Source organism: Emydura macquarii, unplaced genomic scaffold (genome assembly GCF_026122565.2).
Source record: "Emydura macquarii macquarii isolate MOO-44397 ecotype Brisbane River unplaced genomic scaffold, CSIRO-AGI_Emac_v2 contig_1146, whole genome shotgun sequence".
NCBI classification, from domain to species: Eukaryota; Metazoa; Chordata; order Testudines; family Chelidae; genus Emydura; species Emydura macquarii.
The window spans coordinates 5,882,679-5,909,928 of record NW_027131283.1 but is presented as its reverse complement, the minus strand read 5'-3'; the positions used below and the strand labels follow the sequence as shown (position 1 = coordinate 5,909,928).

Genomic DNA, 27,250 nt, shown 5'->3' with positions numbered 1-27,250 from the left:
GTGTGTGCTGTGGTGAGCAGCTGTGTGAGGTTGGGGCTATTGTGTATGCTGGTTTTGTTGTTTGGGTGGCTGTGTTGATCTGTGCCAAGGGAGGATTGTGCTGGGAGATTTGAGCAAGTGCCAGTTGGGCCAAGTAATCCATCATCTGTGCAGTCTCCCTCGTACAACCAGTGAAACGTGTGCATGCAATTTAGCTGCAGAGTAAAGATGGTGTTTAATTACCTCAGATCACAATGGTCTAGGACTCTTGCCATGACATAGACATATACCTTACAACACACAGGTGTAATTCGCAAAGTCAAAATGGCTGAGAAATTAAAAATTGGATTATAACAGATCACGAAACCCAACGGTGAATAAACCTGGTGATATTCTGAACAAAAAGTGCTCTCAACCATGCTTGTAGCTGATTCTATTGCTTCAGTGATTGAGACATTTTAGTCTTGAACACACCGAGTGACATTCCTGGAATCTTATTACATACGTTACTCCTCTTGCTGAACCAGTTTGACTGCCATCTCTGCTGCCATGTTAAGATATTGGGTCCTCCCGAAAGAGATCATGTTTTTTAATGTAATAAACTGCACGGTGAGAACCCAGCCTTGGAGCAACTGACCTAAAACTTTCTTCCTTCTTGCAACTGTCTCTCCCTGCTGCTGTGACATTGCATGATGATAGAACACCCTTCACCCCTTTGATTCTGAGATATCATCAGCCTCTATCATGCTATATCAAGATCCTCCTTTGTGCTGAGTTTCCATTGTGATGTCACTCATTTTCTGCTACTAAGATGAAATGAACCCTCCCCTTGTTGTGACATTACTCCTTCTGTTATCCCTAACTTGTGAGGTCATCACAGCTCGTGTAAATTTGACACAGGCTAATCCTGAGCGATATCTATGATGTCACAATGGCTGCCTTTTATGGCACTTCAGCAGCACTACAATCAGTGACACATATCCCTACTAGAGGAGCTGGGTAGAGCAGTTTGTTCTTGTGGACTCTTCTCAGTTGGTCTTTTGTAAGCAGGGTCATCAATAAAGACTTAAAAAATGAGTCAGACTGCACATGATCATAAGATTGGTTTAAATAGTACGACAGCCCCCATCCCTTTTATTTTATGTCTGACTTCAAGTCTTTAGGAAAGCCTCCCATCCTCAGTTTAAGCATAATCACTTCAGGTTAAAAATTCAATGCTAAATGCACAAATACAAATGTGAGTCTTTACCAGCTGCTCAGAGAGCGCTTCTATTTACCCTTCCCCATCTCTCCTCTTTGCATCATTCAGTCTCCTGCTCTTCTTACATTTACCCTCTGTGCTCTTCTGCAGTCTCCTGTTCCTCATCTGCCTCTGTATTTCCCCTCACCTCTCCCTTTCCCCTTCCATATCCGATACTTTCTTACATTCTCCTGTCCCACTCAGTCATCCACCGGCTTCCCACATTCCTCCTGCACCTCACATGGTATATCTACATTGTACACTTCTTACAGTGGTGTACAGACACTGCATGTCCCCACAGCACAGGTATAAATATCAGGGTACCAGGTGAGGCACTGCTTAGGCAAGTAGATGTGCCAGAACCTTATGGTATGTACCCTACATGCCTCTCTATACACTCAAGCAGTGCCTCCCCATCTACACTGCTATTTTAATAGCTAGTGGAGCTTTTCCCTGCTGTAAGGAGCTGCTGAACACTTCACCACTGCTTTCTCTCTGCCAGAGCCTTTCACTGTGGTGTGTAGCTACCCATACCCTACACATCACCACCAGAGTGTGCAGTATGGACATAGCCATAGTCTCCAGTTCCTGAGGCAGAGAGCTGCCATCTTCTCTAGGAGCAGTCTAACTTCAGGTCCTATGGAAATAATTAAAGCTGGCAGCCTCATTACTTCCCTCAGAAGACAAAGGGCCACGGTGAACTTTTGACTGAGGGCACTCGCCGGCTTCAGTGTCACGGGAGCGGAGACACATTTTTAACAAGGGGAAAAGTTTGTGAGTTGGATTCTAGAAATCATGAGAAACATGCCCCCTCCCCCCAACACAACACAATCCATGCCAGGGAGAAGGGGGGGGGGGCGCAGATGAGCAACCACGGCAGGGCAACATCTCCCGACTCCACACCAGGCGTCCTCGCCGCCTGCTAGCTGTGGCCTGGACCCCGACCCTCGCCCATGTTGACCAGAGAGCAAGTGGGGATGGGGACGGGTAACAGGCGCCCAGATAAGACAAAGCCCCAAATATTGGGACTGTCCCTGTAAAGTCGGGACATCCGGTCACCTGACCCTGGCCAAACGGGACCCAGCTAAACACTCAGCCCCGTGCATGAGGGCTCAGCCCCGACGCAGGCCACCAGCGCCTTCCACCAAGCCCAGCCACAGCCAGATCCTCCCCCACGAGGGGCCCAGCTGGAGGACAGAGATAGCGGGACCCCGCCGCCTGGGCCCAGCCGATCAGCAACAAGCCCTGCACCGCCTGCCCTGCACCGCCCTCCTCGGCTCCCTGCCGGCTACAGACACGCCGCGGCCCCTTCCCCTCGCGCGCGCGAGCCCGGGCTTAGCGAGGGACCCAGCCACCGACGACCCTCCCCCCACCCGGACTGCGCGCGCCACACACCCTTTCTCCCCTCTCTTCAACAGCCCCCCAACCCCGGCCCCGAGACGTCGTACGTAACGTTCCGCGGCGCGCTCGCTCGCTCGCTCCCTCGTGCGCGCACGCTCCCTCCCCCTTGTCGTAGAGTCACGGCCGAGCCAATGAATCCGGGCGCCGCGCGTGACGTCACCGCGTCCCGGTGGCCGTGCAGTGACACGTCTCGCTGCGTGCGGCTGGGGTGCTGGGCGGCTCTTGTTCTCGCAGGGGGTGGGGGTGTGTGTGTGTGTGGACGGGACCGGCCGACCGTGCGTGCCCGCGTGCCCCGGCGCCGGGAAGGGGGGCGGGAGCCCGCGGCGTGGATGAGCGGCCATGGCGGGCCAGCAGTTCCAGTACGACGACAGCGGCAACACCTTCTTCTACTTCCTCACCAGCTTCGTGGGGCTCATCGTCATCCCCGCCACCTACTACCTGTGGCCCCGGGACCAGCACGCCGGTGAGCCGCCCCCCTCCCCCCGCCGGGCCTGGCCGCTCTGCCCGGGCTGGGGCGGGGGAGGGCTCCTGTGGGGAGGAGTCGGGGGAGGGGGACTTGATCGGACCCTTCCCGGGGCCGGGGGTGAGGGAGTCTGGGCGAGCGTGGAGCCCTTCCCCCCATCCCCACCCTCCCCCGCTGGGGGCTTTGCAGCGAGGCAGCTCCCCCTCCCCCTCCTTGCCCTGTTGGAGGGCAGCTCGCGGCGCCTCGTGCCCCCGAACGGACGCGCCAGGGGCGGCCGAGCCTTTGTCCGAGGCTTCCCCCGGGCGGGCGGGCGGTCGGTAGTGGCCGCAGCCAGCGGGGCTGTCATGCCGAGACGCCGCCGACTCCGGAGCTTCAAACCGTCGGACCTCGAACTCCTGCTGCCAGCCGCGCAGCCACCGCACCGCGCGCTTGCGAAATCCTCATGTCGTTGCTTTCCTGGAGCCAGCCTTTGCGGGCGGGTGACCTGACTTTGTAACGTCAAAAAGCTCGGGAGGGGGGGGAGGCGAAGTGCAGCAAGGAGACAGCCCTCTTCTGCTGCTCTCACGCCTCGGGGCGCCAAAAAGGGCACGAGCACAGGTTGGTTTTCTTCCCTGTTTGCAGGTGACCTTTAAATGTCCCAAGTGATGGGGCTTCCTCTGCATCCCTTGGGAAGGCTGCTCTTCCACAGCCTAATAGATGTGTGTTTCTCTTGGGAGCCCCTTGCTTTCATTCTGTGTTCTTATAGCTATTTCCCTTTTGTTCTCCATCCTTACTATGAGAGAGTTGTTCAAGATTTTGCATTCTGACTGATCTGCACAAAATTAGGGTATTCTTTACTGTAAGATAAGGAAATTTGACTGAGAGAAACTTGAGAAATAGTATTAAATTTCCCTAGCCCTTTGTACAGTTTGCGTAGATGAGATGTAATCAGCGATATTCATGTAATAAAAATAGGTGCTGTTACTAGTCTTGTGTAATAAGTGTTTGCCTTGTTGCAGGAAAATTGGGAGTTCACTGTATCCTTTTAGTGTTTTGAAATAATTTAACACCATGTGTGTATTTTGGACAATATTTTAAATGATTTCTTTTGTTCTTTGTTTCCAATTAAAGGAAAGCCTCACTGATGAAAGGAATGCTGAACAAATAAGCCTCTACTCCTAAGGTTATGTCTATACTGCAAAGTGAAGGTGTGATTGTAGTACAGGCAAGTATACCTGTGTTAACTTTGATCTAGCTATCCTGGGTAACAGTAGTAGTGTAAATGAGGTGGCACAGACTTCAGGAGGGACTAGCAATCAGAATGCAAACCCTCTAGGGAGCCTTAGTATATACTCTGATTGCTAGCCTGTGCTGAAGCCCACCATCTCTACATTGCCATTGTTACCCATGCTAGCTAGCTTAAAGTTTATATGGGTATGCTTATTTGTGCTATAGTCACAACTTCATTTTGCATTTATCCTAAATCCACTAGCCAGAGGTAAACAAGAGAGATGAAGGTAGGAGGATTTGCCAGCAATATCTTTCTTAGTGTTAAGCCTAGGCCCTCTACCAGCCTCAGTTATTAAGGAGGATGCCTGGGCCTTCTGTCAGGATGCTGTCTGTAGAACCATTTTAAGGATTCATCTTTTGTCTTTGGCTAGTAGGTATTGTACAATTTAGACATTCTATATATCTTGCTGCTGGGAGGGAGAATGTGCTTTCTCTTTTGTCTTCTTTATGGCCTTGAAGTTGCTGCAATGGGTGTCAGACCCATATCACTATCTTTTTTTTGACTGTTGCAACAAATGGGGTATGAGAGAGAGAGAATGTGTCTTTTTACTGTGTTCCTCCCCAAGCCTCAGCTGTGGGTTTTTTTGCGTCCTACTTATGTTTGATTAGCTCCAGTTTCTTAGTTTTTTCCAAACAGCAGTTGCATAAAACTGACATGATTGTTAGTGGGTTTCACAGTTAGTTTTCAGAACATTATGGGCAACAATGATACTGTTACTCTTATTAATGTAACTCTGTTGCTGCTTCATAAGGCTATATAAGCAGTAGCAGAGGCACTAGAAATGTCTGCTGACTCAGACAACATTGCATTACCACCATGGCTTGGAACTGAATCTTTTTCAAAATGAAAGCTTCAGTTCTTCAGAAATCAATGCATTAAGCTCCCACTGGTGTGTGAATTTTTCAGGCTCTGACCAGTTGGACTATAGGCTGGATCTACACAAAATTGTCAAACATGGTTGAATGTCAATCACTGCTTCTAACTGCTTTCTCCTTATCTGGCATTGTCTTGCTGTTGTGTGGAAAGCCTGCTGCATTCAACACTTAGTTTTGTAATAAATCAATCAATATATTGGGAGTAATTGATTGCACATTGTTAAAACAGTTGGTAAACACAGTTGATCCCTCTCCACTCCAACAGGAAAACAGCACTCCATACTGATTGTTTGGAGGGGGAGAGACTAGAGGAGTGGTGTTTGGTAGTGACCAAATGTGATTGAGAATTCCTGTGTGTAGTAGATACTACCAGGTCACTTACTGGGACTGTGAGTAAGCAGTGAACTCCAACACACATCATAGTTTGTGTTCTCCATAACTTGAAAAATTGTGGCTATGAAAAAAGCCATTTGGAGTATTGTACAAATAGCAGTCCACAAATTTTTCAATTAATTGTTATTTTTGCTTCATTGTGTACTTCCAGTTGTTAAGGGTATTGTGTGTGTTTGAAGTTAGTGCTCTCACTGTACTGATTCTGCCACATTTCTAGTGCACTCATCTGAATGTATTCCTCAGCCACCTTTGTGTGTCTGAACATTTGCATGCCACAATTTGAATTGGTGTTAACTACATGTAATCTGCAAACTAGAATTTTGTTGGATTTTAAGAATAAATTATCATGTAGACTTCATTGTAAAACCATGTGATGGTGAAAAGTAAGTGCTGATTGCTTAACTGAGGTTTTTACTTTTAAAACCAGAGTGATCATCATCTTAGTTTTCTGTAACATATGTAGAAGGCTGAGCTAAGGAGTATGCTTTAAGAAGATAAAGCAAAAAGTGATTTCCACTGCGGTCTGAGTACCTTACAAGCATCTAGACTTCAACATCAATATCAGCATCTATGTCCCTTCTGTAGAGGGATATTTTCCATAACAAATAAGATTGTGGTCTTTTAGTAAATGTTGTGGAATGAGATGAAAATCCATATTCCTTTTTGTCGAGGTGCATGGGAAAGTAGAACTAAATAGGGTCCAAACCATTATTGTGCTGCCTAACCATTTAGAAAGAAGTTTAAAATAATATGATTAAAGTGCAAGTGCTTAAAATTGCTATGAAATAATGTTCCTGCAATTTCTAATTAGAGCAGTATAAAAATATTTGAAAGGCCACTCAGTATTATTGGCATGAAGGAGAAAGTGACTTAAAATTCCTTGTCCCTCTCTTAAACACTCAGGATAAAGTGTTAAGATGCTTTTATTTAATAGATTTATAAACCTAAAGGAGGAGCATGCATCCTGACCCCAATATCAAATGTCACTACTGCTATGCCTTGAGGTATGCACAGGAACCAGTAGATATACAAGAACAGAATTAATACAGTATCTCAAGTTTCCTGTTTGTTGAATCTTGCTTTAATTAAAGATTTTAGTTTTTATGGTTTTATAGATTAACTGTGATGGTTAGGCTATTCCTGTCTCTGACCTCACCAAGAGCAAGTACGTTTCCAAGACACTTTAGAAGAAGCCTTATGAAGTACAATTACAACCAACACTAGGGAAAACAGTTATTTCTGTTTATATTACTTTCATATCTCTGGTAGTCTCAGCTAAAATGATAGGACAGTTTATCAGAAAATATAACTAAACATGCAGGTAACTAGTTTGAAGGAATGATCCTATAAGAAAGGAACTCTTCTTGCTTCTCCCCCATCTCCCTCAATGCTCATTGTGACACTCACAAGGCTGTTTTAAAGGGTAAAATTTTTTAGTTTTGTATTTTAGTTCATTGTCTTCAACTTGTCTTTTATAATGAACAAATAAGATGCATTTGCCTGAGATACTGGGTTATCTGTTCTTGGGCATCCAGCAATAGAACTATGGTAGAAGTTATTTTTAAGATTGTTGTGAACAAAGGACAAGTAAATAAATGACTGCAAGTAGTAGTAATGATCTCAAAAGTGAGCTATAGAGTAAGGGGGTAACTACAAATTTGAGTATGGTGCAACTCCAGAAAACTACTTTTACACTGAAAGTCAATTTTAATCTACTTTTCCATCTATCTTTTTAGAGGCGAGAGTGAAGATAGAACCAAAAGAGCTTCCCTCTGAGCATTTGAGGGGTGGAAGCGATGGATAAACATCCCTCAGAGTCCATTGATATTATTGGATTCGTTCTCAGTTTGGTTGCAGGGTTAGCTAGGGGTTAAGTTTCAAAATCCAAGAAGGAGATGAAGAGCAAGAGGTGTGAATAAGCTTAGTTGTTTGCTAGTATATTGGCTGGCCCACAATGCTGATGTGTTTCTTACTGAAGTGATGTAAGACTGACAACGCTCACCTAGTTATTAAAGTGAAAAACAGCTTGATTATATATACTGCTTATCTGTGCTCTAACAGATGTTTGTATACTCTGGTTCATGATATTGCAGTCTGCTTTCAATGCAATTTTAAACTTGGTTAGACTGCTGTAAGCATACACAGCACATCACAAAAATGTGGAAAGAATATGGTCTCTGCTCTGAAGCTTTAAGGCTAACTTGGACAAAACAATACATGGGACAACAGTTCAAGTGCCCTGAAACATTGTACCCTCTCCTGTGGGGAGATGAATGTAAGCAGAAGAGAGATTTGAAGTAGAAGAAAATGTAGTACATAAGAAAAGGGAGTCTGTCAATCAGGTAGGGCCCTACTGAATTCACAGCTGTGAAAAATGTGTCATGGACCATGAAATCAGACTTCCATCATGAAGTCTAGCTATTGGAGAGGAGAGGAAGGGGCAGGGCTGGGGTGCCATAGCTGGGGGCTCCTACCATGTCCTAGGCTCCAGCTGTTAGTCCTTGCCGGGCTGGGGAGGGATAGGACTTACTCTTCACCTGCACAGTGGTTCTTGGGGTACCTCCCATGCCTGCAGAAAACTCTGCGGCTGCTGCAATGTAGAAGTGAGAACTGCAGGGGAAGAACAAGTCCTGTCCCTCCCCAGCCCAGCTCTGAAGGTGGCACCGAAGTGAGGGTGGCAATCCTGTGACCCCTCCTACAACAGCTTTTCAATCCCCTCCCACAACTCATTTTTGGGTCAGGACCCCCATGGTTACAACACCATGAAATTTCAGATGTAAACATCTAAAAACATGAAATTGACTAATTTTCAAATCCAGTGGCCATGAAATTGACCAGAATGGGCACTGAATTTGGTAGGGCCCTAATCATAGGGGATGTCTGCTGCTGATCATAGTGGAAGAACTGAAGTTGCTCTGTAATGACTGAAGAGGAATGAATTGCTTATTTCTTTTACAGTTAAAAAATCAATATAAATGTATTTACATAAAATGGATAATGAATGTACACTTAAACAACTTTGTCAAATAATTCCTTGCAATGTATTTTTAGATACATCCATAAACTGCTAGTATGTGGATGTATTCGCACTCACTTGTTTTTATTAATTTTTTCCTCCATGAGATGTAGTTACGTTTTCCTCAAGGGTCAGTGTGAATTGAATCACTAGTGAAACCAATATTTATAGAGCTATTTAGGAGTATGAAATATTTATTAAACCTTTCATAATGCTGCTACATGCATGACAAAAATAAACCTGATCACCTCTTTTGTGATCCAGCTCCATGTTTGAACTGGGACATGATAGTCCATTTCTTCTGGTTGTGATGCTGCAGAATGATGGATTTGGGGGCATTTAGTAGTGTTTAGACAGCTGGCTTGGCAATAGGGGAGCATAAAAAGACAATTGATTCTTCTCGGTGTGACCTCTAAAGTGTGACCACTTGTTCGTTGTGATACCAGGTGTTGCTGAGGTTCCCAACCTAATGGAAAGTAGCACCCTCCTTTGGCAATAGCTGCATAAGTGCCATCTAATGGCAACAGACATTAGGAGCTGAAGTTATAAAAGGGGCACAGAAACTCGCACTGCTTCGGTTTCTTCCATTGGTCCCGGGCCAAAATTTGAAATAGGCAGAGGTTCTTTGAGTGTTACAGTTATTTGTATGTAACCTTTCTTTATACAGCATTTTTTTTCCTGTAGGTTTCAAAGCACTCAAAGTAGATGAGTATTATCCCCCTCTTAGTGATGTGGAACTGAAGCACAAAGATTAAAAAATTCATCCAAGGCCATACAGTGAATCAGTGGTAGAGAATAAAATTTGGATCTGATTTCTAGTCCTGTGCACTAGTCACTGGACCTTGCTGCTTCCAAGCAAACAGATTCATTCCTTCCTCCTTGTACCACCCTCATCTGTGTGTCTCTGTGCATAAGTGTTGGATGGGGGCAAATAGGAGCAGAAAATGGGGAAGCCTGATATCAGGAACCTTAGACTTTTTGCAAGCTTTATGTATTTGTTTTTAAATTATTGGAGAAAAATGGCTCATAGTACTGATAGTTCAGGGGCTACTCACATCAAAAATTCTAAATAAAGCTGTTAGTTCTCATTAGAAAAGGTATTCGTTGATCCGTGTTCATATGGAAAACCTGCATTAGATTCCCAGATCTGATCTTGTGCTCCCATTTGAGAAGAGCTGGAGAGAAAACATACTCGGTGCCTAGGAAGTGATTTGTGTTACTCAGTACTGAGCAGGTGAGTGGGATTTTGCCAATCTGATGTACGTAATGTTTCTCTGGTTATATTTACGCTACAGCATCACAGCTACCGTGCTGCTGTAGTGCCATAGTGTAAACGCTTCCTACAGCAATGGAAGAGGTTTTTTTTTCCCCTCACAATGTAATTAATCCACCTCTCAGAAGTGGTAGGTAGGTTGATGGAAGATTTCTTTTGTCAAGCTATCCACGTCTACACCAGGGATTAGGTTGACCTAACTACAGTGTTCAGAGTGCAAAATTTTTCACAGCCCTGAGTGATGTATCTAGTTTAATCTAATTTTTAAGTGTAGACCAGGCCTTTCTCAAATGACATTTGAGGCATTTTACCAGCACACTTTTGTAGCCTATGACAGCAGCTGAATTGGTGTGACCTTCTCTTCATAAGGTTTTATAGTGAATATCAAGAGCTGGGTAACAGCTCTGTGTAACATTTGCTTTTTTTTTTATATTTGAAAAAACGAAAGCTTACAAGTTATTCTCGCTAGATTAATCTTATAAAACGGAATGGCTAAATCTCCCTGGTAGCAATATACTATAGCAGAAGTACCCAAACTGTGGGGGGAGAGGGCACAGAGGAATGTTCAGGGGGGTGCGGCAGGGCCCGGGCCAGCCCCATGGGGGGCGGGGAGGGAGTGCCATCCTGCTCTGCTCCGGCCCTACCCCTGTAGGTTTGGCCCCCCAGCCCTGCTCCCAGCTTCAGCTGCCGGCTGCTGCAGCCCTGCTCATGGCCTCAGCCCGTGGCTCCGCTCCCAGCTATGGTCCCCTGCTCCAGTCCCAGCTCCAGCTGGTTAGGGGTGAGGGGGCACAGACAGAGGTAAGGGGAGACGTGACCTAAAAAGTTTGGGGACTACTGTCCTAAGGGCTTAGTTTCCAGTTAGTTTCACTTGGCATCTGGCATTGGGGGGAGGGGGTGTCAAGTGCTTCTCTGCAGGTCTTTGTGTAAGGCTGGTTGACATCCCACCTCTGCCAGCATTTGATGCTAGTGGTGAAGAAGTTAGCATGTGATATGCTAACTACAGATTTGTCTGTGTATTGATAGCAATATGTTCAAGGGAAACAGTGAACATTTTATATATGTCTGGTCAGTTTATTAAAAAGAAATACATCGTTAAGTGAATATGTGAAATGAAAGGTACAACTTGAGATACTACACTTGCCCCATACCACTTTGCATGGTTTTTCTTTCCAACGTTTTCCCCATTACTGTGGTTTTAAAAGCCTGTGCATAAACTCTCACGAAAAGGGGAGCATGCATGAGCACTGCAGGGTGCATCAGGAAAGTATGTATGGGATCACTGGCTAGTTCTGTGTACATGCATTAATATCTGTCTACAGAGCAATCCTAACCCTATTGCAGTCCAGTATCACTCCTAGCAACCTCATTACTTAGAGGGGCTCTGGGGCACAGGAGAGGGGGGCAAGGATAGGGCTGCTTTGAGCGACAGCTGTCCTTCACCTTTCTTAGAGCAACCTCCTTGAAAGGGGGTGGGACATCTCACTGCTATTTCCTTACTCTTCACAGTTTCACAAAGGGGCTTGGGGCAAAGGGGGTCACTTACATTTGTTTTCCTGGCACAGAGCTTCTGCTTTTCCCATGTCCTGCAAAGGGGCTTAAAGTAGCCAGGTTCTATCTGAGTCAGTGGAAGGTTCTGAACTGTGAAGATGAAGGGGACTCAGACTGTCCCATGAATTACTTCCAGCGCCCCTTGAAGTGTCCAGAGTTGAAGCAGGGCTATGCCAGTCCTCCTCCCCAAGCTGTGTAGGAGTCTGGGGAAAGAGACACTTACTTGTCCCCAAATTCAGATTGGCGTTGCTGCTCTTCCAGTTAACTACCCTTTCTCAAGACTTGAAGGGCATTGCACAAGTAGTGAGATTCTGGTGCACAGACAGCAAAATGGACTAGGTGTGAGGTGCTGTCAAAGGCAGACAGGAAACAAACTGAAAAAGAGGGGTTTTTTGTTTCAGGCATTGTAATGTTTTCTATTTGTAACAGTAGCTTTAAAATATGAATTTTTTTAGAATGTTTTAAGTTTCTGTAGAAAAAAATACACGTTCAAGAGTAGGTTTAAAATTCTTTTCTCTATGGGGTGGCAGAGGCTAATGTCAAATGAAGGAGATACATAGTGTGTAGAGGAGCAAGGTGGCTTATTGCATTATGATGACCACCTCATTGACCTATGTTAACAGTTTTGATATCAGCCACTTCTTACTATCTCTTGAAGAAAGGTAAAAACATATGAGCACAAAGCAGAGAGATCAAATCCTCAGAAAAGGAAAGGCAAGGGGGTCTGCAAGCAGAACTTCCGTTGTAAATTTCAAGAAATCTGTGTTTGAATCTCACTGAATCAATAAAGAATAATTCATTCAACTATCACAACTAAGCATTCAGTGAGGGTCAGTGCTAATAAAGTGAAAACTGAGGTTTATGGTGGAATTTAAAAATGAATGATTTGGAGGGATAAAAAGGGAGTGTTCAAGACAGATTAGGGGTCATATAGCTGAAAATGACCATTCTTCACATCTTTTCTCCCAAAAACTGATTCCTCATCCTAAGAGTTGCACAAAGTTAGCACTTTTAATGAGTGTCTACAACTTTTCCTTCAGAGGTTTTAAAAGCATAACTATTTTAAATTTGCTGGCTGAATATATATATATTCTTACATATATTAGGAGTAATTTTTGAAGATATAGATGATACTTGTATTCCTGCTAAAACATACAAGGATTTGTGTGCCTGCACCACCATTAAGTATTTATTCATTTGAAGATTGGTGTTAATTTTGTTATAACACTTTTCCTTATCTCCTTTACTTAAAACTTCCTTTGCACAGAAAATTATTCATTACTGGTTTATAATCTAATAAATATCTGATGGGAGTGAGAATTCAGTCTTAAAAAAATACTGATTCTGGATGGTTTAAGTATTCAAAACTAGGTGAAGTAATTAGTAGGGTGGAATTTGAACTTAACAAATGCATTATATGGCATTTTGACGTGATCATGACCTATAAGAACTCCTCTTGCGTATAGTGAAGGAAGCATAAATGTGCTGTCCGGAGAAGCAGGATGGTCTAGCGGATCAAGCTAGGAGTCAAGAACTGATGCATTCTTACTCTGCAACAGACTTTCTGTGTGGCCTTGTGCAAGTTGTTACAGCTCTGTCTGAGTCCCCCCCAACCGGTATTGTATTGAACCCAACCTTTGGATCCCATGTGCTTCCAAGCCAACTAGGTTTGAGCAGCATCCAGACATTCTCTAGTTCTGGCCACCCAAGCACATGCTCAGGGTGCAGACTCCCTGTCTGATTTCCCTGATTTGGCTGTGGGACCCCTCACAAACTCAGGACCCTGAGACCAGTGTTGGAAACTCCTAAGCTCCCCAGTGGTTTATGCAGGCTCTCCCAGAGTCCATTCCTACAGCCACTCTGGATTATAGTATGACCTTTTGGGGATCACATGACTATTAAAAGCAAGGAACACAGACTTTAAAGGAAGGATCTGAGGGTTTCTGGACATAGCGGATTATTAACAATTAATGGTTCTATCAGTAGCCATTACTGTTTGTATATATGTATGTATTACTGTAGTGCCTAGGAGTTCTAGTCAAGGACCAGAACCCTATTGTGCCAGGTACTTCTCAAACACACAACACCACCAGAGTTGATTACTCCTTGATGGCCTTGTCATGCCTTTCCACACAGAGTATCTTGTGACATGCCAGTTTCCTTCTATCACATTATGATTTAATTCACTGATTGCTATAAGTACAAATAGCATAAAACCAAATGGAATCCATAACTGAACACAAACATATTCCCCAAACTGTCTCACAAATCACTCACTTTGTTTCCCCATATGAAAATTGGGGAGAGAACCTACTTCACAGGTGTGCTGTGAGAATTAGTACTAAGTATTTCTGAAAATGACAGTAAAAGATTGAGGTAGTGAAGTTCTAAACACTTAACTTTCTGAGCTGTATCTCTAATACTTCCTGGAAACACACTTTAAAGTTAACTTTTTAATTGCTTCTCTGTTGTGTTGCCATAACGGCTAACTTTTTTTTTTTTTTTTTTTTTTTTTTAATAAAAGCAATCATTGTCTTCAAGCAAAATATTCCTAAGCAGCCTTTTTTAACCTTTTGCTAGTTCTCTGAGACATAGCAACAATTTGCCTTTCTGGCTGTGTTCTAAATGTTTTTATAATTTTAAAATAATTTATTAATGAAAATACTAAAAAAGCCATTCAGCTTTCTTCTAAAACTATATCAAAGCAAAATCAAGTGTAATTCACTTTGGCAAACTGAGATTATTTAATACTTTATGTACTACAGAGTAATGAAACAGATCATCCACTGTTTGCATGGTGGGAATCCTGATTGAATCTTTAGTATTCACTTTTTAGGAAAATGATATACTCAGCAAACTGACAGACTGTTGAAAGATCTAACTTGTCAATATAGACTAGTCTTTTCAATGGAAAAAAACTGTTAATACAGAATTAAGATTGCTAAGTGGTATGTTGTCCCCTTGTAGAACATCGCATTGAACAAAACTCAAGCTTCTGAAAATCAGGAAATGCATGGTTAAAGTTGCCCAGGAAACCTTAACTCTGCCATCTTTAAATAATGTCCCAGTAACACACATACCTTTACTCTACCAGCTAGTGAAGAGCTTGTACATTTCAGCAACATCTTTTTACAACCCATTCACTTTCACCCACAGGATTCCATCTAACATTGCTAAAGAACAAAAAGGAATAAAAAAAATTTGCTTGTGCCACCTTTCCTCTACCATTTTTGAGTGATCCTCAGTATGCACATACCATGTATTCACACTGGTCTTTGGCACTATGAGGTTAAGGAGGTTCCAGATCCTGGCATACACTGACTTGCTTAGCCACCTTCCCAGAAAGAATACCATAGGTGGGTAATTTAAGAACCGCTTCACAGCCTTTTACAACTCCCTTATGCTTGCTCACATGAGACCATCTCAGTTTCACTTGACTATCATTAGAGCATTAGAATCCTTTCATAGCCCACCTCACTGTTAAAAAATATCCTTTTAAATAAAAGCCCTATGCCCTGCTATTGACATAACCTACACAATTTTGTATTAAAATCATACTGTATCATGAAGGTACACATGCACCTCTTCCCTTTCCCCTCTCATAGGAGAGATTACAGAACATATCGTAATCACAGCATTCACAAACCTCAAAGTAATTCACAGATCTTGTAAACACATCTCTATCAAGCAGAGCTAACGTTTGCCTCCACTGTTCTATACAGCTACACCTGATTTTGATCACACTCCCTTTACCTGGAATGCATGAAGATAATAAATGCTTAGGCTGCTCTCATATCCCAGCATGCTACTGACAATACACTTTTATAATAAAACCCCTGTGTCACAGTTCAGGGCAACTCTTTGGTCAAACAAGGGCACCCACTTTTAGGCTTTTGGTTTCCAAACATCTCTTCTCTCGGGTGGAGCCCATGTGTCTCCCTCCTGACCAGGGTTTTCCAGGCTGCATAATTCCCTGCCTATATTGTTATTCCTAGTAAACCAGACTGTCTAAACAGGCCAGCATCTGTGCTTGCTTTCTCTTCAGAGGCTAGCTATAAACAGTGTAATTGCTCAGTTTTATAAATTACCACACAGCCCTTTCTAAGCATATGTCTATACTTAAAATGCTACATGGCACAGATGTGCTGCTGCAGCGCTTCAGTATAGACACTACTTATGCCAAAGGGAGGGGTTCTCCCATTGGCATAGGTAATCCACCTGTTCGAGAGGCGGTAGTTAGGTTGATGGAATAATTGTTCCATTGATCTAGCTCTGTCTACACTGGGAGGTTAGGTCGGCTTAACTATGCTGCTTAGGGGTGTGGATTTTTCACACCACTGAGCGATGTTAAGCTGATTTAATTTTTTAGTGTAGACCAGGTCTAAGCAAGCACACTTATTCTTAAAGTGAAAGCATTACAGAGAAAACATAAGAGAACCTACACTCATGCTAATAAGCTTACCAGAAAACCCTTTCCTCCCCCAACTCCAGCAGGGCTCTGATAGAAGTCAGTCCTTCAAACCTCACAAAGAGTTTTTTCTATGGTTTCAAGTTCATAACAGCTTTAGCTCAGAACAAGCACACCTATGCATGGGTTAATTTTTTCTTCTATACAGCTTGGGCCTTTGATTTGATCTTCAGATTCCTGGAACAAGTAATCAATAATCAATGGTCCCTTCCTCAAGGCATAGCTTCAAAAGGAGGAGTTTTGCATAACTGGAGGTGAGAGTTTGCATTCATCTCCATCTAGCGATGCCTCAGGCAAACACTTGATATTGTTTGTCCCAAATATCTATTCTCTTCTGGCACATTGTTCAATATAATCCTTTTGAAGTTGAGTGCTTTCCCGGGTTCACATTCTATCCCCCCCATAGAGAGGTTACATGCAGTACTGGCCCACAATAATACATAACCTTTTAATTTAATACAATAGATTCCAAAGATACTTAAACATAATTCAGTAAGGTTTTGCAAGGATGTTGCAGGAAATCATCTTATCTGTCTCACCCTGCTAATTATATAATGTACACAATTCTTCACTTAAGTGATGCATACTGGATACTGAAGTTACACATGCAGCTCCTCCTTTTGTTCACATGAATCAGATGATGTAAGATTGTAGATGTCCTCATATAATCACAGCTTGGTCACATATCACAAAGAAACCCACACATGGCCCTATATCACTAACACACCTTTACCAAGTAGGTCCAACTACTGCCTCCACCTATAAGTGTAGGTACACTTAACACCCAGTACACGGATTGCACCTGGAGCGTATCCAAATAATTGCCATTGGCTACTGCCAGCTCCACAGAACAGGTGCAAGCAACTGTTTTTATTCCTTTTTGCTCTTTAATAGTGTTAAATGGAATCCTGTAGGGGTGAGTGAATGGGTTGTAAAAGGAGATGAAGAGCTTGCACAGTTTAGCGACTGTGGGGTTGGCAGAGTAAAGGTATGCATGTTAATAGGGCATATGGGGCACTGTTGAAAGACTTTAATTCTATTGTTGCATGGGCAGCCTTAACTATGCATGTCCTGGTTTTCAGAAGCTTGAGTTTTGCTCAACTCGGTATTGTGCGAAGTGGTGACATACCACCAAGCAGCCTTAACTCTGCATTAATATTTTTTTTGCCATTTAATTTACTAGTTTTTTAAATAGGAAAAGATATGATAGGAGCTAGTAATTTAAGCAGTTGTACATGTTCTGCAATTTGTGTACTGAGCTAGATACCCCTCTATCATCTGTGCCCCACCAGTCCTGCTCTAGACACCATGCCCCAGCACATTCAGTGCATTCCCCCTTCCAATCTGTACATAAGCCTCCCCACCACAAGTAGGGGATGCATCTCTCTATTGCTGTTTCTTCCCTCTTCTAAAACAACATGTATCCAGTGGCTGGAGCAAAGGAAAACTGTGGTACAGTGGAATAGTAGGATGCAGGAAGGTTGGCAGAGCTGGGGAGTTTAGAGTGGTTGGGGTGCTCTGGGAGAGCTGGGGGCTGCACAGCACTTGAGGGTAGTGACAGAGCTGGGGGATGCCACCATGGTTTCTTTATCTGAGCATCTCTTGCCATCCATCCCCATTTCTCATCTAATCCTGGACATGTGGGACCTTAGACGGTCATCTAGTCCAGCCATCCTGTACTAAGGCAGAACTAAATACACCTACACCATCCTGGACAGGTGTTTGTCCAACCTCTTCTTAAATCGTCCATTGATGGGGATTACACAACCTCCCTTTGAAGCCTGTTCCAGAGCTTAACTACCCTTATAATTAGAAAGCTTTTCCAAATATCTAACCTAAATCTCTTTTACTAAAGATTAATCCCATTACTACTTGTTTTACCTTCAGTGCACATGGAGAACAGTTGATCACCATCTGCTTTATAACAGTCCTTAGTTTAACTCCCCCCTTCAGTCATCTTTCCTCAGGACCTAACATGCCCAGTTTAACTTTTCCTCAAAGATCAGGTTTTCTAAACCTTTTACCATTTTTGTCAAGATTTATAGAGATGCTCCCACAAGAATATAGGGAAGAGCCTTAACCCATTGTATCTGAAGGATAGTTAGTAGCCCAGACATCACTACCGACTGTGTTAGATGCTTCTGATACAGTAGCGTGCTCAATGGCCCCTTCCATAACCATGTGCTGCTTTGCTATAGTTTGAGCATGGCTTACCGTTTTAAAATATGGCTAGCCTAAGTGGTTTAAATTCCACTCTTGAATTATCTTGAAATTTGCTGTGTCTCATGGGAGTGTGGAGATAAGACTAATGGTCAAAATTTGGCATCATTTGGTTAAGGGTTTCCTGGGATATAGACTCCGTTAATACAAACAGCCCCATCTTAGCTCCCAAACCTAGCTGTCTATAAAATCACCTTGTTCTAAGATTTTTTGTGCATATGCACATCATGGTCTCAAATTAAGCATGTATTCCTGCCCAAGCAGACCTCAGACATTTAGGATTTATCTCAGATAGTCTGCCACCCATTTGGGCAGTATTGGGATGGAAAAGAGTCTGTAAAAGCATAAGTGACAAAGTCCCAGAATATCTGAAGGCTACAGCAGGGCCCAACCATAATTTTTTCAGGCCCAGTACAAACTTGTAACACAGGCCCCTCCCACACACATACTACAATCCCACAATCTCATGAGCCATGAAAAGAGTTTGAATTCTGAAATTACTGTTGCATATTCTACATTTCTGAAAAATGCCCCCCGTTTGCTATTTTTGTTTAACGTAACACCCAGCCTGAGAGTCCTACAAGTTCGTGGACTATTTTGTAACTTTTTGTTCATTATAAAGGTACTATATCCTGTCAATGTCTTGATTATTTTTATGCTAATGGATCAATGTGACTGCAAACATTTTATAATTAGGCCAATTAACTTTAAAGCTTTATTTTTCTGGCCTTTTTCATTGCAAAATCATGAATTAGCCCCCCAAAGTCAATTTCTCTTGCAAGTTTACACTCAATAAACAAGATAGCTAAGTGGCTTCACCGTTCTTGTCCCATTGTAGAATGCCTGCAGTTTTTGATGTGTGCTAGCTTGCTGAAACTTCTTTCAGCTTCTGCCAGTCACTGGCAGTGTGCAAAAAATCCGTAGGGCTATGCACACTTCACTGAAAATTAGTTGCAGTTGTTTTTTGTAAATCTCATTTAATAAGATAAGTGCAGGTATTTCATATTCTTTTCCAAAAGTAGACTTGAAGATTTTTTTCAGGTGCAATATTTCACAAGGAAAATTCTCAAAGATCTGTAGGATACTTGTGAAGTAGACATTTAGAAGCTTCTTCCAGTTCCCCAGGCTCTAGTGTCACATAGTTTAGGACTGAATGGAATATCAAACAAATGTTGTTGGTTGCTTTGAATCTGTGCTCTAATTCGCAGATGAGATTGTCCAAAGTTGCATCTAAAACATTCCTTCTGAATAAAGACTCTGGTTCATTTTCAGAGATGGTAGAACACGAGACATCTGAGCCTGAGGAATCATCATGAAATCTTTTCCGTTTCATTCCTCTCTTCTTTGGCAATTGTGCCAAAATTCCCATGCCTTCTGCTACGAGACATGCTTCCTATAGAATTTTGGGCCACTGATCTCTAAGTTGTTTTGTTTCTTCAATAATATCAGCAATGAGAACTACCTCTGATTCAAGAGAGAGTCCTCTGGCTTGTAAAATCTTGTTTCTGTCCTCAATACTTGAAAGAACTTTGTACTGGAAGCTAGCCATCAAAAGGCATAAAAATGAGCTGAAGTACCTTTTCAGTGCTTCTACTTGTGATTGAGTTTCATGTACCACAGACAGTCTCTATGTTGAAATCATTTTCATCTTGATTTTGTTCATCTGCTTCCCTAATTAGTATATTGCCTGACTGCAGAAAGGCCTTGTCTGATTTGGAAAACTGGAGGATACATTCGTGTCCTTTAGTCCTTTTAGTTCCCTTTCTTTTACCTCCTTATGTTTCTGGCTGCCTAATTTGTATTTATAGCCACCACAAGATATGGCAGTATGGGGTGTGTGTGTGAGTGAGAGTTTGAATGAATTAGACACTTATTCACATATATTCTGGGCCTGCAAATTCTACCAGAAGAAGCAGCAGCATTGGCCCCGTGTCAGGTGCTTTGCTTTGCCCCTCCCGCCAGCTGTCTCTCCCTCCTGCCTATGCACAAAGAACTCTGGGACTGGTCGTTCTTGATCTCTCTGTGACATGGTCTGTCATATCAAGGAGTGCAAATCTCTGTCTCTGTCTCAAACTACAGGTCATAGTTTAACTACACAAGCGCGCACACTGTTCTAGAGAAGGGTCTGGGCTGGGCCAGCAGGCCCAGCAACTCAGTGTTCAGAATGTTGCTTGAGACTGCTCTAACACGGCTTCTGATTGGTTCCAGCAAATCTCAGGCGCTCTGGACAGTAGATACATAGATACAGGGAAATAGGTTTCTATAAAGATCCTCAGGCATGATCTACAATTTAGCCTCAATTTTTTCCTCGTGATAATGGAGGTTGCATCCTGGGCCAGGCCCTGGTACAGTGTACCCTTTTTTCCCCCCATGTGTGGGCCCTGGGCTACAGCATGAACCCCAGCCATACTCATTGACTGTGCATTCAGGCTTGCTGTTGGCTCTGAGTGGGACTGTTGGGCATAAATATAAAATAAATAATGAAATAAGGTATTTATTTTTTTCATTTGGCATGAATGGAACAGCTTTACTAGAAGGTGCTATAACTAATTCATAACTAGTAAATCCATGTGTGTATTGTTAGCTTCTGGTATACTGCAAGGTACTGTATGGTTTGTGCAAAGTTTACTTTGGGAAAGTGAGTCCATTAGTCAAGGGGTTCCTCAGAAGTTGAAGCGATCGTTTTAGGTCTTAGTATACCATGAGAGTGAATAGGGAACAGTTCCCGATGCCAGTGGAGGGTCAGCATTAGCTTACACCTCTCTCCATACACACACACACACAGGATTGGGGGTGTTGGTGCCCTGAGCAGTTAGGAACAGTGTCTGGCCCATACCAAGGGTTGGCCTTAAGGATGTTTCCATGTCACAAAGGCTTTATGTGCCTTAGACTTCAAAAGGGTTGGGAAGATCTTTGGGTATAGCAAGTCATTGTGAGGTGTCCTATAGAGACAGCTCCTTTTGTAGGATTATGTGCTGGCTCTTAAGAGTCTTCGTGTCTGTTCACACAGGAAGGGTGCGGGTCTCCTTTAGGTGGGTTAAGGAGTGGATCTGCTGTGCTGCACTGCTAGTCAAGGATTTGACTGATGTTACCTAGCATAATTGATTTGATTTGTTGGTTGCTGTAGTAGATCAAACTGTCATCTGAGTTGGGTGGCTCCATGTTGCAGTGGCTTTTACCACCTACATGAGGTAGACTTAGGCATCCAGATAGCCTTCTGTACCTAGAGAAGTGTCCTGAAATCTGGCAATTGGAGCCAACTTCTTTGCTAGGGTTTCATCCGTAGCATCTTAGTATGTGTCCTGGAGGGCTGGAGGTGTCTTTTAAGATCCCTGCCTCTACTTGTGTTTTCTCTCTTGATGAGTCTGTATGGAAGTTGTGGCAGCCAGATCTCAGGCACCCTTTGGGACATATCTACAAAGAAAAGGTGGACTGTAAAAATTTCAGACACAACATGAGCCTTACAGATTTGATGGCAACAGTGTGAGGAGTGTAGTGTGTTGCCTGCTTTTATAGCCGCCAAGTCTGGAGACCGGGTGTGTCATGGATTGGATGTTCATCCTAGTTAACTGGCCAGAGGCATAATCTGCAGCCAGGTCATCTGGGATAGTGAAAGGGGGAAGGCAAGAGATGAGGAAAGGGAAGAACAATAGCTGTTTTCTGGAAACATGAAAATGGCAATACAGCTTGGCGTTTCAGCATAGGAGGGCAAAGGCAGAATTGCTGCCTGTGACCAAGGCATGTGAGCCTGTCACAGTATGTGAATGGGGTAGGGATATTCTAGTCTTACAGCTTTTAAAGAGGGACGATTACCTGTATCTGATTTCTCTGCACTAAAACTCTGTAGATGTAGATTCAACACAGATCTCAGACCGCAAAGATTAATGTCTTAGTCAATACTGTCTGCCTAAGCTTTTGGTAAAGCCATATAGTACTGTTCTGGTGTCTTCCTGTGTTACAATTCCTGGAGTATGTGTTTCATCTCTCTCATATCCTGGGACCAACATGGCTACAACTACCTCTGTACACTCAGATGCATTTCTACATTGCTCCCATGGGCTGATGAGTTGAGCATGAGAGGGAGGGTGGGCTTGTATTGGGCTCAAAATAGCATTTCATGGGAAGTGGGTGAACACTGTCAGCCATTCCCATAATATAGAGTATGTGTGAGGTAGAAAGTCTGGGGCATACATATTGGGTAATGCTGGATTCAGGTTGTTGTTGTGTTTCTTGAGGTTACTCTAAGTGGTCTGTAGGAAGGGGGAGAATATTGGTGTTCTGGGGTTTACCTACAGTATTTGAGAAGTAGTTTCTTGCAAGATAAATGTGGTGGCTCTTAAACGAGCCTTTTTGTTTGCTTGTGAAAAACCACACGTGGACAATTAGGTTCCTGGTCCGTTCAGTACTACTTGTAAATGTACTTTGGAGTAGGGCTTCCCATACTTAAGCTTCTACTGCCATAGGGTAGGCTACTTGCTCTCCAGTACCAACTATTGTTAGCGGCGTTTCAATGGTGACTGTAGCTTCAACATCAAAGAATTTGTCCTCTGCATCATAGTCTTTTTATGGCATTTGGAGGAAACTTCTCTAGACCGAGGTCATGGCAAAGAAAGACGTCTCCATCTGCAGTCCTTGTTATCTGTGAACACCTTCTTTTGTCTTGTCGGATCCATCTGGGGGTTATGGTAGCTGGATTTTTTCTTCAGAACTCCAGGAAGCACAGCTACAGTGCAGGTGTTGCAGAGAAAGGTGACTTGCTGGAATCTGGTTGACTTTATAACCACTAAGAAAGGAGAAAAGCCATGCCCTATAGAAATGGGCTCACAGGCAGTACACTATTTGAATCACGTGACATGAACCTCTGGAAAAAACCTTCCTTGGAACTGTTGCAGTGTGTCTTAGTGTCTTAAGCATAATCACATCATGTCAGCAAATCTTTGTGCATGTTCACAAAAAGTGAACACTTTCGCGCTGATGCTTTCACAATGTCAGGCTGTGTAGGAGCAGGGAGGGCCATTATTTGCATAGTAGCAGAGTGGTTTTTTTGGCCAGGTACTCATGAAACTCTGTGTAGATAATGGAGTTCTAATGCCCTCAAAAAGCTACTGTAGTTTCAAGGAGAAGTATTTTCATGTAAGCTTACACCTACTACTCAGGAGATTTGTGAAATGTTCCTTACAGGCCTTGAGGAGCTGTGAAATGATGTATAGGGACAGACCATCACATTGTCCTTGCTTAGCAACCCAAAGCATAGCTCTGATAGCTGTCGAACTACACCACTTCTCCCTCAACAAGGTCCCCACACATCCAGCTCTGTATACCCATATATGCCAGCCTTCTTCCTTGCACTGTGCAGAATTTACAAAGCTGAAGCTATTACATGCTGAAAAACAGTATAAAAATACTGAGGACTGCAGTATATCATGAATAAGACATTGCAAGGATTTCTTGCTGTTCTGGAGAGGAGGAGAGGATATCTTTATTGAACCAGAGGGAAATAAATGGTGGGTGGTGGAATATGTTGCCTCCACAGCGGGTGCCAAAATGTTGAAAGTGGAGTGGGTGAAGTATATGCTGTGGGCCATACAGAGTGGTTCTGACTTCTCTCTGTAGGGCGGTGGCAGTGTTGTAGCTCTGAAAAGAACTATTTTTTTCTTTTGTGGGAGGGATTTAGCGGAAAATGTGTTCAAGAAAACCATCTCAAATACCATTTTAAAAAAATCCCTTTGTCCAAGAGAAGAGTCCTGTCTGCTTTAATAATGGCAAACATTTTGAGCTGCATGATGTAATTTGTCAGATTAACTGCCTAAAAAAGGCTAACTCAGAATTAAAGTTGCGCAGTAGTGTATTTGATTAACTTAACTAAATAATTAAGCAAAAGAGTAGTGTAAAATAAAATGCACAAACAAATGAAATAAATCAAATTAGAATTGAGTGGATTAATATCAAATAATCCAATCTAATTTTCAGATTGATTAAACCATATCAAATAAATGTCTGGGGGGGAAGGCAGTAGCCTTGTTTAGTTCAGTCCTCCAAAGTAATGACATTATCAGTCTCTATGCCAACTGATATATTTATTACAGCTAGGAGAATTCTGTGCCACTGCACATGTATAGAATTCATGTCCCCTGCAGATTTCTTTGCTTCCCTGCAGAAAATGATGGGGAAACAAAGGGAAGCCACAAGAGTGGTCATACACCCCTCCCTAGCAGTACGAACGCATTGTTTCAGGCTCCCAGAGCAGCCAGTGGAGAGGTAAATCACTGTGGGGTGGGGGATACCCTGGCAAGGGGCTTCTACCCTGTGCTGGGCTCAGCTGCTCGGTCCCTAGGCAGAGGACGGGACTTCTTCCCTGCAAGGAGCTGTCTGGGGCTGGGGCCGGGTCAGACCCATCCACATAAACCTCCCCTGGCTGCAGGAAGTTCTTCATCCACTCCTGCTTCTTCCCCTTTGCTCAGCTGTGTGGGAAGGGGTCACTGTATGGGGAGCTGCTCCTGTCTGCCCAACCCCCATGCATCCAGGGCCCCCTTGCACCCAAACCCCTCCGCTGAGTCTGCCTCCATATCCCCCCTTGCCAAGTCTACTATTGCATGGCTTCACTCTTCATTCATCACTGATGGGTAGTACCCCCCATCTGTAGGATGTGGTTGTAGTCCAGTATTGTTGCCTGAAAATCAAGGACCAAGCCCTGCCCTTCAGTTTAGGCCAAAAAACTTCTGCCTCAAGCAGCAGAATATGTTGGTGGATCTCCTGGTACTTCACCATTCAAAATCATTGTCTTTGTGCAGTAGTGAGTCCATTCCAACTTCCAGCTTTGTAGGTGTTCTCTTTCTCCTTAGGTGAGGTGTTACCACAGCATTGCAGCTGTAATCTTTTGGTTTCTTAGGTATAACACCTCTTAAATGGGTTCCCTCTGACCACCATCAGAGCAGAAGAGAAGAAGCTTTCCAAGCATTGAGTCAAATCCAACAGGTGCTATAGGCAGCTTTTCAGGAGTCTGAGGGCTTGCCTACACTTAAAAGGCGCAGTGCTTCAGTAAAGACGCCACCTACGCTGACTGGATGGCTTTTCCCATCAGCATAGGTAATCCATCTCCCTGAGAGGCAGTAGCTGTGTTGACAGCAGAAGCCTTCCCATCAACATAACACTGTCTATATTGGGAGTTAAGTTGGTATAATTGCATTATTCAAGGGTATGGCTTTTCCACACAAGTGAGTGAAATCGCCTGATATTTGTTTCTGCTGAGTTCAGGGGAATCACACTTTGTGTACATTCTTTGTAAATAAACAGATTGCACCAAAGAATTTACCTGATTCATATAATCCATTCCTCCTCATGATGGAAACAACCCAGCCAATCCTGAATATGGGCTAACCATTTGGGCCAAAGGGGTAGCAGTATTGTTAATGAGCAAATGGGATACAAATCAGTGTTTAAATCCCTTCTACATTCCTGGGGCTTTTCTCCTAAACAGACATTTTCTCTCAGTGCTTTGTATTGAACTCCCTGCTGCTCCCCCTCAGCAGGTATGGGCATGTGGAGAAGCTTATTACCCCTGCAAAGTCTTACTTTAGTGTTGTGGGAATTGTACCCTGTCTACATTTCAGCTCTTGGATCCTCATTCTGCCACAAAAAGGGTCTAAGAGCCTGAAAGCGGGGGCGGGCGGGGCGTGGATCCTGCCCTTTTCCATAGTCTGGCTCCAGGATAAAGCGTAAGGAGCACTTCAGGCAGTCTGTACCCAAAACAGAAGCACATGAGGATGTCATTCCCCACATAGCTGCACCATCCTGATTAAAATGAGGCAAGTTTGCCCTTTCCATGTTCAAATGATTCCTGTTTTACTGAGTAAAGCCCTGATTAACTAGGTAACTTCTAAAATACTCAAATCGGTGCTCTCCAGGAAGACGTCATCTCAGGCTCCTGGTGCCATCTAGCCAGCTACTTCCATAATCAAGATAGTTGTGCCAATATCCCTCCTCAGCTGAGTGGTTCCCAGACCAGAATGAAGAATAGTATGCCACCTCCCTCTTGTAAAGAGTTGGGGGAAGTACCCTCTTCTCACTCCCCCACCCCCAACTCTCCCAGGACAGGGATTCAATCGCTTGCAAGGAATTTTTTTTAATATTAAAATTTTTTTCCTTTCAAATATTTTTAGGTACAGGGTTTTCCATAGGACCCCTCCTTTGAGGACATCATAACATCCAAATAGGACTTCTGGTGAAAACCAGATGTTACGTTAAGAAATTTCTTTGTTTCATGTAATTTGAGAAACTGTGGTTGGTGCAGCAGTAGCTCCACCACTGGAAGCCATATTTAGACCTGAAGGGGAATTACTTCCAAAAAATCCCATAGATGTGAGAACCCAGACTTTTTTAGGAAGAGCTGGTCATGCTTTTAGGTTGATGGGCTGGTGTCCACCCCAGGGCCTCAAAGCTTTTGGACCCACTCTTGCTTATTGAAAGAGAAGCAACTCAGAATCTATTTTATAAATTTTATTAAAACAAAATCTAGAAACCACGTCCAAGTTAAGATAATAAACTAAAAATAAAACAGTCAAATTAAGTTCATATCACACAAGTTAGTCTCAGTAATGGATTGGAGTTACATCATTAAATTAATATAAAAATAATTAACCCTTGTACATTTTAAGAAGTATAAGAACATGATTATTCATTTTGTTATAAATGCCAACTAAATTATTTTACCATAGTCAATCAAATCTGTAATTTGAAGCTGATTAAATATCTTAATACTGAAGACAGTTATAAAGCTTCCTTCTTAACCACCGCACAAGAATTAAAGTCTGACATTTCCTCCCCTCCATGCCCCTCAAAGGAGATATTACAATACAGACTTTAACAGAACTATTGATAAACAGGTGTTTAACTTCCTATTTACCAGAAATTAGAGATGATAATCTCAAATCTCTCAGGACTTTTAGACACAGAACACTTATTTAATGAGTATCTGAGGCTATATTTAGAGATGTTTAAACCTTGGGAACTCCTTTCAGGAACCTTCCCTGTGTTGGTTTTATGGATACTCACACCACATGCATGCAGTCAGCCACACTTTTACTTTCACATCCAAAAAATAAAAA

At 43.1% G+C, this 27,250-nt stretch overlaps 1 protein-coding gene across 1 annotated transcript in view; it reads left to right on the top strand.

Annotated features, from left to right (window-relative positions):
• Positions 1–2,861: 2,861 nt before the first annotated feature.
• The window catches only part of SEC63 (SEC63 homolog, protein translocation regulator), a 130,222-nt gene continuing 105,833 nt past the window's right edge, over positions 2,862–27,250 (top strand). Inside the window, exon 1 of the mRNA XM_067546560.1 lies at positions 2,862–3,083. Within this exon, the coding sequence (XP_067402661.1) occupies positions 2,960–3,083 (124 nt within the window). The 5' untranslated portion in view covers positions 2,862–2,959. The remainder of the gene's footprint in view (positions 3,084–27,250) is intronic.